This window comes from Petromyzon marinus, chromosome 67 (genome assembly GCF_048934315.1).
Source record: "Petromyzon marinus isolate PM22_M1 ecotype Great Lakes invasive population chromosome 67, UKy_Petmar_22M1.pri1.0, whole genome shotgun sequence".
Taxonomy (NCBI): Eukaryota; Metazoa; Chordata; class Hyperoartia; order Petromyzontiformes; family Petromyzontidae; genus Petromyzon; species Petromyzon marinus.
This window is the reverse complement of record NC_133733.1, coordinates 4,375,647-4,398,004: the sequence shown is the minus strand read 5'-3', so window position 1 is coordinate 4,398,004 and position 22,358 is coordinate 4,375,647. Positions and strand designations below refer to the sequence as shown.

The 22,358-nt window shown below is 53.2% G+C and overlaps 1 protein-coding gene across 1 annotated transcript in view; it reads left to right on the top strand.

Moving 5' to 3' along the window:
• LOC142906581 (dynein axonemal heavy chain 2-like) overlaps positions 1-22,358 on the top strand; it is a 331,951-nt gene that overhangs the window by 86,691 nt on the left and 222,902 nt on the right. The window contains exon 4 of the mRNA XM_076054727.1: positions 11,105-11,261. Within this exon, the coding sequence (XP_075910842.1) occupies positions 11,105-11,261 (157 nt within the window). The remainder of the gene's footprint in view (positions 1-11,104; positions 11,262-22,358) is intronic.

Here is a 22,358-nt window from a genome sequence, read left to right as displayed (position 1 = left end):
GGGTGCGAGAAAGGCGAAGTGCCCGGGCGCCCTCTCTGCCTGTCTGACGACTTTCTCTTTCTACCTCATCCTCCTCCTGCTCCTGATTATCCTCGGCAGAGCCGTCAACACGCGAGCCACCCACCCAGCCAGCCGCATAGACCCACAGGCTCACAGAGACCCAGACTCACACACAGACCCACAGACACCCATAGACTCGCATAGACGCACAGACTTACACAGAGACCCACAGGCTCACAGAGACCCAGACTCACACACAGACCCACAGACACACATAGACTCGCATAGACCCACAGACTTACACAGAGACCCACAGACTTACACATAGACCCAGACTCACACACAGACCCACAGACACCCATAGACTCGCATAGACCCACAGACTTACACAGAGACCCACAGACTTACACATAGACCCAGACTCACACACATACCCACAGACACCCATAGACTCGCATAGACCCACAGACTTACACAGAGACCCACAGACTCACATAGACCCACAGACTCACACAGAGACCCACAGGCTCACAGAGACACAGACTCACACACAGACCCACAGACACCCATAGACTCGCATAGACCCACAGACTTACACAGAGACCCACAGACTCACACATAGATTCACAGGGACCCAGACTCACACACAAATCCACAGACACCCACAGACTCACATAGACCCACAGACTCACACAGAGACCCACAGACTCACATAGACCCAGACTCACACATAGACCCACATACACCCATAGACTCACGTAGACCCACAGACTCACACAGAGACCCACAGACTGACACACAGACCCACAGACTCACACAGAGACCCACAGACTCACACAGAGGCCCACAGACTCGCATAGCCCCACAGACTTACACAGAGACCCACAGACTCATACAGAAACCCACAGACTTCCACAGAGACCCACAGACTCACACATAGATTCACAGACTCACACAGAAACCCGCAGACTCATACAGAGACCCACATACTCAAACAGAGACCCACAGACTCACACAGAGACCCACAGACTGACACACAGAGACCCACAGACTCACACAGAGACCCACAGACTCACACAGAGACCCGCAGAGTCACAGAGAGACCCACAGACTCACACAGAGACCCGTAGACTCACAGAGAGACCCGCAGACTCGCACAGAGACGGTGCGAAAGGCGGAGTGCCGATTCATTATTTATCTGAACCGGTCCTGGGCCTCCCCAAGGTAGACTCAGCCTCAAATGATTGCTGCTCGCCGGCCACCCTACCACGTGTGCCACAGTGCCGGCCTTCATAAGGTGCTGCTCGCTAACAGCACTTGCCCCAATAGTATGTTAAGGCTATACAGGGGATCTTTGTCTTTGTTATGTGTGCGCGTTGCGGCGAGCGGCGGCTCAGCGGTTAGCGCTACGAACCTTGGCCGACCCGAGTTCGATTCCCGCTCAACGGGCCAACACCACCAGTGACGGTTATCTGAACCGGTCCTGGGCCTCACCCTAGGTCGACTCAGCCTCAAGTGAGTGTGCGGTGTGTGTAGTAGCAAACATCGCCGCTGGTGGGAGACAAAGGCGGCCGGGCGTGGTTGCTATCCACCCCAGCCCCCCTCCCCCCATCGTGTGCCGTTCCGGCCTTCATAGGGGTCGTCCATGAATGACGTCACGCGACTTTGGACGATTTTTGACCCCCCACCCCACCCCCTCGTCACACGGCATCACAAAAATTCAGACCCCCCCCCTCAAATATGACGTCACAAAGCTCTGCCTTCCACCCCCCCCCCCAAAAAAAAAAACCACGCTTCAAATCGCTTTAAACTGTTGCCATTGTAGTGCGTATTTAATGTGGCGCTGCAATCTGATGTCGTAGGAGTGTTGTTATAACTTATAACAATTAGTGTTGTTATAACAATTCAGCCCCCCTCCCCTCCCTCGTCACACATCGTCACAAAAATCTGACCCCCCAACCCCCCTCCTTGGGTGCGTGACGTCATTTATGGACGGCCACCATAGGTGCTGCTCGTTGACGGCACTTGCCCCAACAGTCTGTCAAGGCCATACATGGGGGTGTGGGTGGGGGGGGGGTGATATTTGTGTGCGAGTGGAGTTATCGGTCTCTTTCAATCATCTTAAGAAAAGCCTTTAAGCGTTAGCCGCACTCCTGGACGTCTCCTTCGGACGGCTCGGCCTCGTAACGTCGTCCACATCGACTTGTCGCGTCGTGAATGTGCGGAGTGGCCAGGTAGGTCGCTGTGGTGTCTGTGTGTGTGTGTGTTGTGCCGCTTTTACAATTCCACTCCTCCCTCCCCTCCCTCCACTCCAACCTTCACTCCCTCCGTCCACAACCTCCATCCACTCCCTCCATCCACTCCAACCTCCACTCCCTCCCTCCATTCCCTCCATCCACTCCTCCCTCCCCTCCGTCCACTCCAACCTCCACTCCCTCCATCCACTCCCTCCATCCACTCCCTCCATCCACTCCAACCTTCACTCCCTCCATCCACAACCTCCATCCACTCCCTCCATCCACTCCAACCTCCACTCCCTCCCTCCCTCCATTCCCTCCATCCACTCCTCCCTCCCCTCCATCCACTCCAACCTTCACTCCCTCCATCAACAATCTCCATCCCCTCCCTCCCTCCCCTCCCTTCCTCCCTCCCCTCCCTCGCCTTCCTCCCTCCCTCCCCTCTCTCCCCTTCCTCCCTTCCTCCCTCCCCTCCCTTCCTCGCTCCCCTCCCTTCCTCCCTCTCCTCCCTCCCCTCCCTTCCTCCCCTCCCTCCCTCCCCTTCCTCCCTCCATCCCTCCCTCCATCCCTACCTCCCTCCCTCCATCCCTACCTCCACAACCTCCCTCCCTCCACTCCCTCCACTCCCTCCCTCTTGGGAAGGTAACAACACAGACATCAATAACAATACAAAAGAACGGAGTGACGCGTTTGCCGAGCCAGTTGCGCGCGCTGAGGGATGGCGATCGCGGGCTCTCCCCTCCCCCCCCCCCCCGTTCACGTGGGAGCGCAGCGTCATGCTAGGTCATGCATGTTGCTGTTGCATGTTGCATGTTGTGTGTGTGTGTGTGTAGTAGCGGGGAGCGGTCGTATCGTAGCGGTCAGCGCCACGCTGCGTCACCGACCCGGCGATCCGGAGTTCGATTGCCGCCGGTGGCGATTATCTGAACCGGTCCCTGGTGCCTCCCCTAGGTCGACTCAGCCTCGAATGAGTAACTGGTGCGGTGTGTAGTAGTAAACATCGTCACTGGGGGAGACAAAGGCGGTCGGGCGTGGTGCTAGCCGCCCTCGCCCCTCTCGTGTGCCGTGCCGGCCTTCCAAATGTGCTGCTCGCTAACAGCACTTGCCCCAACAGTCTGTTAGAGGCTATACGGGGGATCTTTGTCTTCATGTGTGGTGTGTATGTACGTGTGCGTTGAACTTCTTTCGCACCGTACCTCACCAAATCGTGCTCATTTGGAGGTGCGGGGGGAAGGACAACAAACTAATCACACAAACAGCCGCTCTGAAGAAGTGAGTTTTCAATCTAGATGAGTCTGTAGGTCTCTGTGTGAGTCTGTGGGTCTCTGTGTGAGTCTGTGGGTCTCTGCGTGAGTCTGTGGGTCTCTGTGTGTGAGTCTGTGAGTCTGTGTGTGAGTCTGTGGGTCTCTGTGTGAGTCTGTGAGTCTCTGTGTGAGTCTGTGGGTCTCTGTGTGTGTCTGTGGGTCTCTGCATGAGCCTGTGTCTCTGTGTGAGTCTGTGGGTCTCTGCGTGAGTCTGTGGGTCTCTGTGTGTGAGTCTGTGAGTCTCTGTGTGAGTCTGTGGGTCTCTGTCTGAGTCTGTGGGTCTCTGTGTGAGTCTCCGTGTCTCTGTGTGAGTCTGTGGGTCTCTGTGTGAGTCTCCGTGTCTCTGTGTGAGTCTGTGGGTCTCTGTGTGAGTCTGTGGGTCTCTGTGTGAGTCTGTGGGTCTCTGTGTGTGAGTCTGTGAGTCTGTGTGTGAGTCTGTGGGTCTCTGTGTGAGTCTGTGAGTCTCTGTGTGAGTCTGTGGGTCTCTGTGTGAATCTGTGGGTCTCTGTGTGAGTCTGTGGGTCTCTTTGTGAGTCTGTGCGTCTCTGTGTGAGTCTGTGGGTCTCTGTGTGAGTCTACGGGTCTCTGTGTGAGTCTGTGGGTCTCTGTGTGAGTCTGTGAGTCTCTGTGTGAGTCTGTGGGTCTCTGTGTGAGTCTGTGGGTCTCTGTGTGAGTCTGTGCGTCTCTGTGTGAGTCTGTGGGTTTCTGTGTGGGTCTGTGAGTCTCTGTGTGAGTCTGTGGGTCTCTGTGTGAGTCTGTGGGTCTCTGTGTGAGTCTGTGGGTCTCTGTGTGAGTCTGTGGGTCTGTGTGTGAGTCTGTGGGTCTCTGTGTGAGTCTGTGGGCCTCGCCGCTCGCCACCGCCGCCCCGTGTGTCGTCGTCACGTCAAGTTGTTTTCCTTTCTCCTCCGACGGCACGGCTCGTTGCAGAGTTGGTCTCGTGCCACATTCAGTGCCGGGGAGTTTTCATCCACCGTAATGGTATTGATTTTTACTTTTTTTGGGTGGCTATTCTCTTCCCCTCTCTCTCTCCCTCTCTCCTGTCTCTCTCTCCTGTCTCTCTCTCTCCTGTCTATCTCTCTCTCTCGCCTCTCGCCCTCTCCTCTCTTTACCGACTCTCTCCCTTTTTTATATTTTATTATTCAAACAAAAATTATCTCTTGATTTAAAGCTTTCGTGACTGCAGTAATTCATATTCTTTTGCTCTTTCGGTAAAGTCACGTTGAAGGGAAATAATAAAATTATAAAATATATATTGTTTTATATATTGTTATATATTTTATTATTGTATTGTTTCCCTTCAACGTGGCTTTACCGAAAGAGCTAAGAATATAAAAATTATCTCTCCTCTTTCTCCTGTTTTACGATCACAGGAAACAGACAAGATGCCCGATTTATTCGGCACTTTGCTGCGTTCATCATGTCGGGGTTTATTTTTCTTCTGTTTTTTCATTGCTCTTTGTGTTATCTTCCACTCCCCCCCCCCCGTCTTTATAAATGAAAGATGTTCCCGTGTTTTCCATTTGTTTCTTTCTTCGGAGACACAACAAACTACAGGAAGCATGATCTGGGTCTCCTCCTCCTCCTCTTCCTACTTACCCGTTACTTATCTCTCTATCCCCTCCCTCTCTCTCTCTCTTTGTTTACGATCAGTGGGAATAAGAAGATGCTCGGTGTATATTGTTGGTTCTTTCGGTAAAGTCACGTTGAAGGGAAACAATTAAATAAATACAAAACAATACAATTCTCGCGACGTTTCGACTGCAACACAAGCAGTCATCAACCGGTTGTGAAAACGAGAGAGGAGAGATGGGTACAGAGAGAGAGAGGACTGCTCGTGTTGCAGTCGAAACGTCGTGAGAATTTTATTGTTTTACATACATTATATTATTTTATTGTTTCCCGTTCAACGTGACTTTTACCGAAAGAACCAAGAATATGAATGGCTGCAGTCACGAAAGCTTTAAATGAAAATGCCCGGTGTAGTCGGCACTTTGCTGCTGAACAAGCCATTGCCCAGTTTGTCTGTTTATTTGTAAGAGTCGGCTCTCTCAATGGGTCCCCGTTTTGAAATAGCGCAGTGGCATAATGCTGACTGTGGCAAACTCGCTTTGTGTGTGTGTGTGTTTTTTTTAATTTCCCGGAACATATCTCTCTCTCTCTCCCTCTCTCTCTCTCCTGTCTCCTTCTCTCCCTCCTGTCTATTTCGCCTACCTCCTGCCATTGTGGTTTTGCGACTACACAAGAGACGCTTTGAATTATCTCGCTTTCTCGGACGCGTGCCGAAAGACCCCGGGGGTTTGAAGCCGTCGTTTTAATCCACTATGGAACTGCGATTTTTTTTTGTTCCTGGTGCAGTAAGTGTTTATTTTCTAATTGCCTATGCCTCAAAAAGTATAGGAAGTTGCAGCTTTTATTATTTATTATTATTATTATTGCCCCGCGAATTGTTTTGCTTTTGTGCACAGGACGTGGACCGCAGACGCAGTTTTTTTTTTGTTCTCATTCGAAAATGGTGAACGCTTCTAAAGTTTCACAGCACCGGTCACGAAAGCAAAGTTTGTGCGGAATGAAAAGCCTCGTCCTGTGCTTTCGAGGCATTCGCAACGAGGAAGTAACGCTTAGCACCCAGGGAGCAAACGTTAATATTGTTGTTATTCTTAGTTTTTTTCGGTAAAGTCACGTTGAAGGGAAACAACAAAATAATAAAATATATATAAAAACAATAAAAAATTAAAAAAATTCTCACGACGTTTCGACCATAACTCAAACGGTCGTCTTCAGGTGTGTTGGCAACCAACAGAATTTTTTATTTTTTTATTTTTTATTGTTTTATATATATATTTTCTTATTTTGTTGTTTCCCTTCAACGTGACTTTACCGAAAAAAAACTAAGAATATGAATTACTGCAGTCACGAAAGCTTTAAATCAAAATTAATATTGTTGTTATTATAATAATAGGGTGTTTTTTTTCCCCCCCCTCTCTTTTCTGGCAACAAAATTGAAACCTTTTTTTACGAGGATGAAATTCACGTCTACTGCATTAACCACAATACCTGCAGTCGAAATGCAAACATAAAAAAAAACTATACTATGATAATATATGATGCATTGTCCTTGAAACTGATTGGTCCACAATGCATCATATATTATCACAGTATGATTTTTGTTTGCATTGTGACTGCAGGTATTGTGGTTAATGCAGTGACATGAATCTTGCATTTTGACTGCATGTATTGTGGTTAATGCTGTGACACGAATCTTAGTAAAAAGGTTTCAGTTTTGTTGCGAGAAAAAAGGGGAAAACCCCTGTTTTTATTATATTTTGGTACTGGCAAAGGGAGGTCTAATGATGATGATTAATATCGTCTTGTTACACTGTGCTCATTGGTCGCGGCTCGTGCGTTTATTTATTTTTCGTGTCGTTGTGTTCGTCGTTGTTGTTGTTGTTATCTCCGCAATGACATTACTCGTGACGATCGTGAAAACGCCCTTTAGTCTTCACCACGGCCACCGACGCGGAAACGCGGGGTTCTCGTGAGCGTGCCCGATTTCTAAACTATAACTTCGGTTAAATTTTGATTTAAAGCTCTCGTGACTGCAGTAATTCATATTCTTAGTTTTTTCGGTAAAGTCACCACGTTGAAGAGAAACAACAAAATAATAAAATAATATATAAAACAATAAAAAATTCTCACGACGTTTCGACCATAACTCAAACGGTCGTCTTCAGGTGTGTTGGTTCGCACAACACACCTGAAAATGACCGTTTGAGTTATGGTCGAAACGTCGTGAGAATTTTTTTATTTATTTTTTTAATATTATTTTATTATTTTGTTGTTACTATTCAACGTGACTTGGTTCGCACAACACACCTGAAAACGACCGTTTGAGTTATGGTCGAAACGTCGTGAGAATTTTTTTATTGTTTTATAGATATTTTATTATTTTGTTGTTTCTCTTCAACGTGACTTTACCGAAAAAAACTAAGAATATAACTTCGGTTATGAACTATTCTTTATTGTTTACATCAAATTTCTTTTTTTTTTGACCAGGTGTTAAGGACCCACTTCTGATTGAGCTGCCAGATGGTGGCTCTGTATTCGTAGTATTACACGCTTTTTTATATTCTTGGTTCTTTCGGTAAAGTCACGTAGAAGGGACATAATGCAAAATAATACGAATGAAACACAATACAATTCTCAGGACGTTTCGATTGCAACACGAGCAATCATCATCAGAAAATGTGAGAAAAAAAATTATTGCTGTGGTTTTCACACCTGATGATGATAGCTTGCGTTGCCAATCGAAAGGTCGTGAGAATTGTATTGTTTTATATTTGTGTTATTTTATTACTTCCCCTTCTACGTGGTGACTTTACCGAAAGAACCAAGAATATGAATCCCGGTAGCTTCGAAAGCTTTAAATCGAAATTCACACGCTTTTATTTGACTCACTCTGTTGTTGGTGTCGTTGTTGTACCCTCAAATCTTGTAACTCAATTGTAACCCACTTCCCAGTGTGGTGTCGTATTGCGAACTTGGTATACTTATGCCATACTGATGACAATACTATATTCTATCATAATAACAAAAAATATATTTTTAAACATTCTATTTTTCTATGTACGTTATGTTTCGGCTTAATTGTCCACGCTCAGCTCACGTTGGCTGTAATTGGCCGCGGTCCCCTTCCGTTATGGCGAGCTTCGGGGCCACTTCCTACAGTTGCGAAGTTCTGCCATTACCAGTACGGTGCATTTAATGAAAGTGTTTTTTTTTTAAGTTTCTTTCAATATCACTTATTTTTTTTGTCAGACGCGACCTGGGCTGCACGTTAATGACAGTGCCGGATGAAGCTAGTGCGGGGCCTGGAGGATATGTTGTTATAAAGGAGCCCTGAATGAATAAAACACCGCGCAAATATGAAAACACACATTTTTTTTACTTGCATAGTAAAGTAATTGTATGGTTTTTTTAAAAAAAAATTTGCCATACAGCCGGATAATATGACAAATAGCTCACCTTTAAACACCCCCTGCCGTCCGTATAAGTTGCAGGGCGGTATAGTACTATATAGCAATAGAGCAAGTCCAGAGAATCCACGCCCTCTGGTTCTTTCGGTAAAGTCACGTGGGTAAGGAAAAAAAATCGACAAGAAGAACACGACGCTTCGGTCGCAACACGAGCGTCCGTCATCACCTGATGTCATCAGCGTCGAATCGCTGGACCGGAATTGATGGCTTGAAAGCGTTTAGCGCGGGGCCCTTGAGAAAGTGCGGGGCCCGTGGCTACGACATGTGTCGTGGCTGCTACATACGAGATGTAGCTACCTTTTGCCACTACGATAATCCGGCACTGATTAACGAGATAGTCAGCAAAGTGCCCACTTGGCCGTTCATCGGCGTCGTCATCGCGTGCAAATGCGGAGCAGCTAGCCAAAATGCTCTTCAACAAAGCGTGATGTGACGTTGATTCTAAATGTGGAGGGGAGTTGGGGGGGTGGGGGAAATAACCGGAGGACCTCGGAGACAAATCCACGCGACCACCGGGAGAGAGAGAGAGACACCATGAACTCCAAATGTACAGCAGCAGCAGCAGGCGTCGTCAGGGTCGGGGATCGAACCCACGCCCTCCTGTACACCAGGCGAGGTAGTCAACATCTCCTAGCCACCGTGATGATGATGAGAGAGAGAGAGACACGCAGACTCCAAATATACAGCAGCAGCAGGCGTCGTCAGGGTCGGGGATCGAACCCGTGACCTCCTGTACACCAGGCGAGGTAGTTAACATCTCCTAGCCACCGTGATGATGATGATGAGAGAGAGAGACGCAGACTCCAAATATACAGCAGCAGCAGGCGTCGTCAGGGTCGGGGATCGAACCCGTGACCTCCTGTACACCAGGCGAGGTAGTCAACATCTCCTAGCCACCGTGATGATGATGATGATGAGAGAGAGAGAGACACGCAGACTCCAAATATACAGCAGCAGCAGGCGTCGTCAGGGTCGGGGATCGAACCCGTGACCTCCTGTACATCAGGCGAGGTAGTCAACATCTCTTAGCCACCGTGATGATGATGAGAGAGAGAGACGCAGACTCCAAATATACAGCAGCAGCAGGCGTCGTCAGGGTCGGGGATCGAACCCGTGACCTCCTGTACCCCAGGCGAGGTAGTCAACATCTCTTTGCTACTGTAATTTTTAAACACGAGGGGGTGGGTGGCCAGCACCACGCCCGGCCGCCTTTGTCTCCCCAGTGGCGATGTTTACTACACACCGCACCAGGTACTCATTTGAGGCTGAGTGGACCTAGGGAAGGCCCAGGACCGGTTCAGATCATCGTCACTGGGTGTTGCTGGCCGTGTGCGGGAATCGAACTCGGGTCGCCGGGTTCGTAGCACAGCGTAGCGCTAACCGCTGCACCACCGCTCCCCAACAACACAGACACGCACACAAAGACAAAGATCCCCCGCATAGCCTTAACAAACTGGTTGGGGGAAGTGCTGTTAGCGAGTAGCACCTATGAAGCCCGGCACGGAACACGTTATACACACACACACACACTCATTCGCAAACACACATACATACAAACACACGCATTCCAACACACACACATACACATCCACCCACACACACACGCATTCCCACACACACACACCACATCCACCCACACACACACACCACATCCACCCACACACACACACACCACATCCACCCACACACACACACCACATCCACCCACACACACACACCACATCCACCCACACACACACACACCACATCCACCCACACACACGCGTGCCCACAAAGACAAGGACCCCCCCCCCCCCAGTATAGCCTTAACAGCCTGTTAGGGCAAGTGCACACAACAACAATAACAACAACAACAACCGCCATTCGCCACAAAGTGACGGTGACGTCCACACGACGCTTGTGCCAGGCTAGGTGCACGTTAAGGCCACGTGAAGTGTCGAACGCCCGCCGGCAGGAGGTCACGGGGCAGACCCAGCAGGTGCCGTGGGTCGACTGACTGAGATGACACACGCACACGTGCCCACTCACACACACACACAGTGTGTCCACACACACACACGTGCCCACACACACACACACAGTGTCCACACGTGCCCACACACACACACGTGCCCACACACACACACGTGCCCACACACACACACAGTGCGCCCACGCTAACGTGCCCCCCCCCCCTCAACCCGTGCCACCCCTCCCGGCAGGATCGCAAGCTCTCTCACACACAAACGTGCCCCCACGCACACACACGTGCCCACACACACACACACACACGTGCTCACACACACACACACACGTGCACACACACACACACACGTGCCCACACACACACAGACACGTGCCCACACACACACACACACGTGCTCACACACACAGACACGTGCCCACACACACACACAGACACGTGCCCACACACACACACACGTGCTCACACACACAGCGTGCGTACGCTAACGTGCCCCCCCTCTCCCCCCCCCGCAACTCCCTCCTCGTCCCCCCCCTCCCCCTCAACCCGTGCCACCCCTGCCGGCAGGATCGTGAACTCGCTGACTCCGGAGGAGCGTCCGCTGTTCCGTGACCGGATCCGCTCGCTGGACAAGCGTCTCCACGTGGGGCTCAGCAAGCTGCATTGGTCCAGCCACGAGATCGCCGCCTTCTTCGTGATGGAGTGTCGCGCGCACAGCAGCAAGGTGACGCGTCTGTGTGTGTGTGCGTGTGGAGACGCTGCTGCTGAGACTGGAGCGTGCCACTAAGAGGTGGGGCCTTACCATCAGCCCCACCAAGACTAAGCACCTGCCTGGGTGTTTTGTACCATCGGACACTCCACCCCCACGGCTCCCAATCGGTGATGGGGCAGTTGTGGAGAGAGTGGAGAGTTTCCCATACCTGGGCAGTGTGCTTATGACTGGCTCCAGTTTAACAGCAGAGGTCTCACTCCGAATCAGTCGAGCGGCAATATCTTTTCATCGGTTGCGTAACGCTGTGTGGAAGCTACCTGGTCTGTCGCTCCGCACTAAGCTTCAGGTCTTCTCGGCCACGGTCATTCCCTCCCTTCTCTACGCTTGCGAAACGTGGACCCCCCTAATGGAACATCTTCGCCGGTTAGAAACATTTAGGCTGACCTGCCTACGATCCATCCTGGGTTTAACCAGACTGGATTGTGTGAGGAGCTCACAAATCCTTGAAAGATCTGGGCAGGGTCCCATCGGTGAGCTCCTCCGGCAGGCAAGGCTGCGATGGCTGGGTCATGTAGCCCGCATGCCCAGCCACCGCATGCCGAAACAGCTTTTGTTTGGCCGGATTGAGGGGGCTAAGCGGGCGCGGCACGGGCTAGAGAAGAGATGGAGTGATGTGGTACAGGAGGACGTGGAGCTGAGTGGACTTGCCGATGACTGGTACCAGCGGTGTCAAGATCGGCCTCTGTGGAGGAGGCTCGTGAAGGATGCTACTGGGCAGTTGGAGGCAGTCGCCCTCCAACAACAACGGAGGGCAGAGGAGCGACGCTCACAACAGCGAGCGGAGCGCCGGGTGGCTAAAGCACAGCAGGTTGGCACAGTAGGGGGCACAGGTGGTGCATCAGCCAGTCATCTCAGTCAGTCGACCCGTGGCACCTGGGTCTGCCCCGTGACCTCCTGCCAGCGGGCGTTCGACACTTCACGTGGCCTCAGGGTGCACATAGCCTGGCACAAGCGTCGTGGTGACGTCACCGCCACTTAGTGGCGAATGGCGGTTGTTGTTGTTGTGTGTGTCTCTGTGTCTGTGTGTGCGTGTGTGTGTCTCTGTGTCTGTGTGTGCATGTGTGTGTGTCTGTGCGTGTGTGTGTCTGTGTGTGTGTGTGTCTGTATGTGTCTGTGTGTCTGTGCGTGTGTGTGTCTGTGCGTGTGTGTGTCTGTGTGTGTCTGTGTGTGTCTCTGTGTCTGTGTGTGCATGTGTGTGTGTGTGTGTCTGTGTGGGGAGCGGTAGTGTAGCGGTTAGCGCGCTGCGCTATGAACCTGGCGACCCGGGTTCGATTCCAGCTCACGGTCATCACCAGTGACGATTATCTGAACCGGTCCCGGGCCTCCCCTAGGTCGACTCAGCCTCAAATGAGTACCTGGTGCGGTGTGTAAATATCGCCACTAGGGAGACAAAGGCGGTCGGGCGTGGTGCTGGCCACCCACCCCCTCGTGTACCGTTCCGGCCTTCATAGGTGCTCGCTAACAGCACTTGTCCCTACAGTCTGTTAAGGCTATACGGGGGATCTTTGTCTTTATCTTTGTGTGTGTCTGTGCGTGTGTGTGTCTGTGTGTGTGTGTCTGTGCTCGCTAACAGCACTTGCCCCTACAGTCTGTTAAGGCTATATGGGGATCTTTGTCTTTTTTTGTGTGTCTGTGTGTGTGTGGCTGTGTGTGCGTGTGTGTCTGTGCGTGTGTGCGTGTCTGTGCGTGTGTGTCTGTGTGTGCGTGTGTGTGTCTCTGTGTCTGTGCGTGTGTGTGTCTGTGTGTGTGTGTCTGTGCTCGCTAACAGCACTTGCCCCTACAGTCTGTTAAGGCTATATGGGGGATCTTTGTCTTTTTTTTGTGTGTCTGTGTGTGTGTGGCTGTGTGTGCGTGTGTGTGTGTCTGTGCGTGTGTGCGTGTCTGTGCGCGTGTGTCTGTGTGTGTGTGTCTCTGTGTCTGTGTGTGCATGTGTGTGTCTGTGGGGAGCGGTAGTGTAGCGGTTAGCGCTACGCTGCGCTATGAACCCGGCGACCCGAGTTCGATTCCCGCTCACGGCCAACACCAGTGACGATTATCTGAACCGGTCCCGGGCCTCCCCTAGGTCGACTCAGCCTCAAATGAGTACCTGGTGCGGTGTGTAAACATTGCCACTAGGGAAACAAAGGCGGTCGGGCGTGGTGCTGGCCACCCACCCCCTCGTGTACCGTTCCGGCCTTCATAGGTGCTCGCTAACAGCACTTGCCCCTACAGTCTGTTAAGGCTATATGGGGGATCTTTGTCTTTATCTTTGTGTGTCTGCGCGTGTGTCTGTGCGTGTGTGTGTCTGTGCGTGTGTGTTTGTCTGTCTCACTATCAGCACCTGCCCCAACAGTCTGTTAAGGTTACACGGGGGATCTTTGTCTTTGTATAGGGTTGCGTGTCGTCCAGGCTATGAGTCTCTGTGCGAGTCTATGAGTCTCCATGTGAGTCTATGCATCAACATGCGAGTCTATGAGTCTCTGTGCAAGTCTATGAGTCTCCATGTGAGTCTATACATCAGCATGCGAGTCTATGAGTCTCTGTGCAAGTCTATGAGTCTCTATGTAAGTCTATTGATCTATTTGCGAGTCTATGGATCTCTATATGGGGGCGCCACGGTTCCGAGATGTTAACTACCTCGCCTGGTATACAGGAGGTCGTGGGTTCGAACCCAACATCGACGCCTTCTGTGTATTTTGAGTTTTCATGTCTCTCACTCTCTCTCCGACTCACCCCACCCACCCCGCCTACCCACACCACCCATAATCCACCCACCCACCCACCCACACCACCCAACCACCGACCCCACCAACCCAACCACCCACAACGCCCGAACCACCAACCCCAACCACCGACTCACACCAACCCCAACCACCCACCCACACCACCCAACCACCCACCCACACCCACCCACACCACCCACCCACACCACCCACCCCACCCACTCACCCACCCACCCTACACCACCCACACCACCCACATCACCCCACTCACACCACCCACACCACCCACCCACCCCACCCACCCACACCACCCACCCCACCCACCCACTCACACCACCCAACCACCGACCCTTCCACCCACACCCCCCACCGTGTATCTTTTTTGTCGCTGTTTTTATTATTTGGCCGAGTGCAAAAACTTGCAGGATCGGGAGAAAGAAGCGAACAGAAATATCTCCCAAGCTCAGTCTCCCCCTAACTCCCACACCACACACAGAGGGGGGGGGGGGCGGGGGTAGCGTGTGGGATGTTTACAACTACAGCCACCCACCCACGCGCCCACCCACCCACCCACGCACCGGTGGCTGTCGAGTGATGAGTGGCGTCCGTGTACGCTGACGTTTTTGTCAAACACAGCCGTGCCAGATTTACGTGGCCGAGGTCCGGGAGAATTCCCTCCCCCAAACCACCACCCCCACGATCACCACTACCACCACCACCACCACCCCCACCATCACCACCACCACCACCCCCACCACCACCACTACCACCACCACCACCCCCACCATCACCACCACAACCACTACCACCCCCACCATCACCACCACCACTACCACCCCCACCACCACCACTACCACCACCACCACCCCCACCATCACCACCACAACCACCACCACCACTACCTCCACCATCACCACCATCACCACCATCACCACCACCACCACCACCATCACCACCACCACTACCACCACCCCCACCATCACCACCATCACCACCACCACCACCCAACACCACCACCACCCAACACCACCACCCAACACCACCACCACCACCACCCAACACCACCACCACTACCACCACCACCACCACCACCACAACCTCCATCACCACCACCGCCGCCACCACCACCACCACCGCCACCACCACCACCGCCACCACCACCACCGCCACTACCACCAACACCACCACAACCTCTATCACCACCACCGCCGCCACCACCACCACCACCACCGCCGCCACCACCACCGCCACCACCACTACCACGAACACCACCAGCGCCGTCACCACCACAGCCACCACCGCCACCACCGGCACCAACACCACCACCGCCGTCACCACCACAGCCACCACCGTCACCACCGCCACTACCACCTAACCACCACCCTTCATGCTCTTGCTCTCTCTCTGTGTTCGCCCCTCATTCCTAGAAAGAGTCAAACCATGGGGGGAGGGGGGGGGGTCAGGGAGCTGAGCGCTCGCTCAACAAGCGCAGCGAGCGAGCGAGAGATTCACGCGTGGCGGCTGTGAAGTGACGGCTGTTACGGCGTGTTCGTGTTCCGTGTGGTGGTGGTGGAGTGGTGGGTGGCAGTGATAGGTGGTGGTGTAGTTAACATCGCCACTGGGGGAGACAAAGGCGGCCGGGCGTGGTGCTGGTGACCACCCACCAGCTCGTGTGCCACAGTTACCGGCCTTCATAGCTGCTGCTGCTGCTGCTGCTGCTCGCTAACAGCACTTGCACCTACAGCCTGTTACAGGCTACACGGGGGATCTTTGTCTTTGTGTGTTCATAGCTGCTGCTACTCGCTTCTACTTAAAGCACTTGCCCCTACAGCCTGTTACAGGCTACACGGGGGATCTGTGTCTTTGTGTGTTCATAGCTGCTGCTACTCGCTACTACTAAAAAGCACTTGCCCCTACAGCCTGTTACAGGCTACACGGGGGATCTTTGTCTTTGTGTGTTCATAGCTGCTCGCTACTCACGGCACTTGCCCCAACAGTATGTCGAGGACTATCCGTGGGATCTTTCGTTATCTTTGCGAGTTACCTTTGTGAGTGTGTGTGTGTGTGATTGTGGACGGCCGGATAGATAGATTGGGCGCTAAACTGGCGCGGCACGGGCTAGAGAAGAGCCGTAGTGACGTGGTACAGGAGGACGTGGAGCTGAGTGGACTTGCCGATGAGCTGTAACCAGCGGTGTCAAGATCGGCCTCTGTGGAGGAGGAGGTTCGCGAAGGACGCTGCTGCTGCTGCTACTTGGTAGCTTGGAGGCGGTCGCCCCTCCAGCAACCAACAACGGAGGGCCGAGGAGCGACGCTCACAACAACGAGCGGAGCGCCGTGGCGGATAAAACGCAGCGGGTTCTGCGCGGTGGTGGGCACAGCGTGGTGGTGCTTCTGCCAGCAGTCATCTCGGTCAGTCGACCCCATGGCACCCACCCGCTGGGTCTGCCCCGTGACCTCCTGTCAGCGGCGAGCCTCCGACACTTGACGTGGCGTCGAGAGTGCACCTAGCCTGGCACCGGTGCCGTGGCGACGTCACCGTCACTTAGTGGCGAGTGGCGGGTAGTGTAGCGATCTACCGCTACCCTAGGTCGACTCGGCCTCGAGCGAGTAGCTGGTGTAGCGGTGCGTAGTGGACATCGCCACCGGGGAGACAAAGGCGGTCGGGCAGTGGTGCTGGCCACCCAGCCCCTCGTGTGCCGTGCCGGCCTTCATAGGTGCTGCTCGCTAACAGCACTTGCCCCAACAGTCTGTTAGAGGCTATACGGGAGATTTGTGTTTCCAAATATACAGCAGCAGCAGCAGCAGGCGTCGTCAGGGTCGGGATGGAACCCACGACCTCCTGCATACCAGGCGAGGTAGTCAACATCTCCCTAGCCCACCGTGATGATGATGATGATGAGAGAGAGAGACACACACACGCAGACTCCAAATATACAGCAGCAGCAGGCGTCGTCAAGGTCGGGTTGGAACCCACGACCTCCTGCATACCAAGCGAGGTAGTTAACATCTCCTAGCCACCGTGATGATGGTGATGATGAGAGAGAGAGAGACACGCAGACTCCAAATATACAGCAGCAGCAGCAGGCGTCGTCAAGGTCGGGATGGAACCCACGACCTCCTGCACACCAGGCGAGGTAGTCAACATCTCCCTAGCCCACCGTGGTGATGATGATGAGAGAGCGAGAGAGACACACGCAGACTCCAAATATACAGCAGCAGCAGCAGGCGTCGTCAAGGTCGGGATGGACCCCACGACCTCCTGCATACCAGGCGAGGTAGTCAACATCTCCTAGCCACCGTGATGATGGTGATGGTGATGATGAGAGAGAGAGAGACACGCAGACTCCAAATATACAGCAGCAGCAGGCGTCGTCAAGGTCGGGATGGAACCCACGACCTCCTGCATACCAGGCGAGGTAGTCAACATCTCCTAGCCACTGTGATGATGGTGATGATGATGATGAGAGAGAGAGACACGCAGACTCCAAATATACAGCAGCAGCAGCAGCAGGCGTCGTCAAGGTCGGGATGGAACCCACGACCTCCTGCATACCAGCCGAGGGGGTGTGTGATGCCCACACAACCGGTGATCTCCTTGCTCGCTGCTTGATGCTGCCGCCGCTGCTTAGCGGTGTTGACAAAACTTGCCGGCAGCGATACTCGCGTAAGGGCTGAAGTCGACCTATGGGGAGTCCTTCGGTCGCTGGGTTCACGCAACAGTTGCTTTGCGACAGGTGGCTGAGTGGGTCACCGCAAAGTTGCCACACACACACGCGCGCAGAGACAGAGGGAAAGATGACCCGTGTAGCCTCGAACAGACTTATTTATTTGGGGGCAAGTGCTGTGAGTCGTGAGCGAGCAGAAGCAGCAGCTGTGAAGGCGGAAACTGTGGGTGGGTGGCCAGCACCACCACGCCCGGCCACATTCACACACACACAGACACGTACACAACATACACACACACAGACACGTACACAACACACACAGACACGTACACAACACACACACACATTCACACACAGAGACACACACAGAGACTCACACACGTTCACAACCACTCACACAAAGCAGACCCATGGGGAACACAGACAAACTCTCACTTACTCACACACTCGCACACACTCTCACGTACACACACACACACTCACTTACACACTCTCACTTACTCTCACTTACACACAAAAGATAAAGATCCCCCATTTAGCCTTAACAAGCCGTAGGGGCAAGTGCTGATAGCAAGCACACACGCACACACGCACTCACACACACACACTCTCACACACACTCACACACACTCACACACACTCACAATCACACTCTCACACTCTCTCACACACACTCTCACACACACTCGCACACTCTCACACACAATCACACTCTCACACACACTCACTCACAGACACTCACACTCACACACGCACTCATACACACACTCACACACACACTCACACACACTCACACACACTCACAATCACACTCTCACACTCTCTCACACACACTCACACACTCTCACACACACTCACACCCTCACACACACTCACTCACACACACTCTCACACACACTCACTCACACACACTCACAACAACAACCGCAATACGCCACTAAGTGGCGGTGACGTCACCACGACGCTTGTGCCAGGCCATGTGCACCTTGAGGCCACGTGAAGTGTCGAATGCCCGTGGGCAGGAGGTCACGGGGCAGACCCAGGTGCCACGGGTCGACTGACTGAGATGACTGGCTGGTGCACCACCTGTGCCCCCAGGATGGATCGTAGGCAGGCCAGCCTAAATGTTTCTAACCGGCGAAGATGTTCCATTAGGGGGGTCCACGTTTCGCAAGCGTAGAGAAGGGAGGGAATGACCGTGGCCGTGAAGACCTGAAGCTTAGTGCGGAGCGACAGACCAGGTAGCTTCCACACAGCGTTACGCAACCGATGAAAAGATATTGATGCTCGACTGATTCGGAGTGAGACCTCTGCTGTTAAACTGGAGCTGGTCATGAGCACACTGCCCAAGTAGGGGAAACTCTCCACTCTCTCCACAACTGCCCCATCACCGATTGGGAGTTGTGGGGGTGGAGTGTCTGATGGTACAAAATACCCAGGCAGGTGCTTAGTTTTGGTGGGGCTGATGGTTAGGCCCCATCTCTCAGTGGCACTCTCCAGTCTCAGCAGCAGCGTCTCCAACTCCTCCTCTGAATGAGCAGCTATTGACAAATCATCGGCATACATAACGTGGTTGAGCAATAGGGATCCATCCCTTCACCGCACCCGGGCATCGATCAGCCTCCCATTATATCTGTACCAAATGGAGATTCCCCCGGTACAGCTATTGAAGGCTTCACGAACTACGTGGTCAAAATAGATGTTAAATAATGTGGGAGCCAGAGGACATCCCTGTCGCACCCAAAGGTGTACAGGGAATGGCTCTGACTCCCGGCCACGTAGTTTACCCGGGCTCGCTCACCATCATAAAGGTCCTTAATGATCGTGAGCAGAGGGTCAGGGACTCCAAACGCACGAAGAACAACCCAGAGCCCAGGCCTACTGATGGTATCATAGGCCTTGACCAGGTCAATAAAGCAGAGATGTAGGTCTTGTTGGAATTCCCTACACCTCTGCTGTAGCAGATGGACAGAAAATATGGCATCTGTGCAGCACCACCCTTTCCTGAAACTGCATTGGGGCTCCGCAAGCCTTTCCTCAGCGTGCCTAGCAAGGCGATGTTGAATAATCCTTGCCAGGACCTTTCCCGGCACACTGAGGAGTGAGATGCCCCTGTAGTTGTTACAGTCTGTGCGGTCCCCCTTCTTAAAGAGGGGGACCACCAGGGCATCCTTCCAATCCTGCGGAACCTGTCCAGTGGTCCAGACTGTTGTTATGATGTCATATAGGGCAGTCTGTGCACAAACGCCACCCTCCCTCAGCATTTCGCTTGGGAGATCATCTCTATCCGGTGCCTTTCCTGGTCTCAGACTCTGGATCGCCTTCAGTACTTCCTCAACAGATGTTACTTCAGCCAGCCACTCACAGGGGGTGACTTCTTCCAATATTTGAGGCACCGCAGCCTCAGCAGGGTCATCCTCCCTTTGTGCCACGATGTTTTCCTGGCTGAGGGATTTTCCCTCCCCCAGGACCTCACAGAAATGCTCAGCAAATCTGCAAACCTGTTCCTGGGGGTCGGAGATTGGATCACCGTATTTTCCCCTAATGATGATAATAGGTGTGGCACTGCAGGTTACTTATTTGATGGAGTTAAATAGAGATTTGTGATCGCGGGCCACTGAGGCAGACTCCATCGCCTCAGCAACCTGCGACCACCACCCATCCTTGCAGAGCCTCACGGCTCTCCGAACCTCCGAGCGAAGGCTGCGGTAAGCGTCCTCATTCTCTGACGTGGGATTCTGTAGCCGATGACAGTGAGTCTGTCGCTTTTTCTCAACCATCCTGAACACCTCCTCTGTCAGCCAGGGTCTCTGGGGAGGTCTGGACCGCATACCCAAAGCAGCCATTGCAGCTGCATGAGTCACAGTCCTAAACCTCGCCCATTTACCCTCGACATCAGGAGGAGTCGGGGACGATGCCAACCCCAGCCGCACGCGATGATGAAGTTCTCGCTTGCAACTTTCATCAGATAACTGAGACCAGGCCACTTTAGGTTGGAATGGGGTCCTGGGTGTACACCCACCACCGGAGTGGAAGAATGGCAGGGGCATCTTACAGATGACTTGTCGATGGTCAGACGGCAGATCAGCTCCACGGAAGGTCCTGGTGTCAAGGACATGGGCTCGCATCCGCTGGTCCGTCACTATGTAGTCCAGCAGATGTTCTTGCTTGGACCCGTCATGCATCCATGATGTTGTGTGGATGCGCCGATGCCGGAACAGCGTGTTGGTAATTACAAGCCCATGGGCTGCACAGAAATCTAGCAGCCTCCTACCGTTGTTATTGAGCTGATCTGGCCCATGCCCTCCAATCACTCCAGACCAGGTGCCAGCATCATGACCTGGCACACACACTTCCTGGCACACGCACACACAAGCTTGCACACACACACAGCCTGGCACACACAAACAGCCTGGCACACACACACACAACCTTGCACACACATAGCCTAGCACACACAGCCTGAGACACACACAGCCTAGCACACACACACACACAGCCTTGCACACACACAGCCTAGCACACACACACACAGCCTTGCACACACACACACAACCTAGCACACACAGCCTGAGACACACACAGCCTTGCACACACACAGCCTAGCACACACATAAACAGCCTGAGACACACACAGCCTAGCACACACACACACACAGCCTTGCACACACACAGCCTAGCACACACACACACAGCCTGAGACACACACAGCCTAGCACACACACACACACAGCCTTGCACACACACAGCCTAGCACACACACACACACAGCCTAGCACACACACACACACAACCTGGCACACACGCACAGCCTGGCACACACACACACAACCTTGCACACACACACAACCTGGCACACACGCACAGCCTGGCACACACACACAACCTGGCACACACACACAGCCTGGCACACACGCACAGCCTGGCACACACGCACAGCCTGGCACACACACACAGCCTGGCACACACACACACACAGCCTTGCACACACACAGCCTAGCACACACACACAGCACACACACACACACAGCCTAGCACACACACACACAGCCTTGCACACACACACAGCCTGGCACACACACACACAACCTTGCACACACACACAGCCTGGCACACACACACAGCCTGGCACACACACACACAACCTTGCACACACACACAGCCTGGCACACACACACAGCCTGGCACACACACACACAACCTTGCACACACACACAGCCTGGCACACACACACAGCCTGGCACACACACACACAACCTTGCACACACACACAGCCTGGCACACACACACAGCCTGGCACACACACACACAACCTTGCACACACACACAGCCTGGCACACACACACAGCCTGGCACACACACACACAACCTTGCACACACACACAGCCTGGCACACACACACAGCCTGGCACACACACACACAACCTTGCACACACACACAGCCTGGCACACACACACAGCCTGGCACACACACACACAACCTTGCACACACACACAGCCTGGCACACACACACAGCCTGGCACACACACACACAACCTTGCACACACACACAGCCTGGCACACACACACAGCCTGGCACACACACACAGCCTGGCACACACACACACAACCTTGCACACACACACAGCCTGGCACACACACACAGCCTGGCACACACACACAGCCTGGCACACACACAC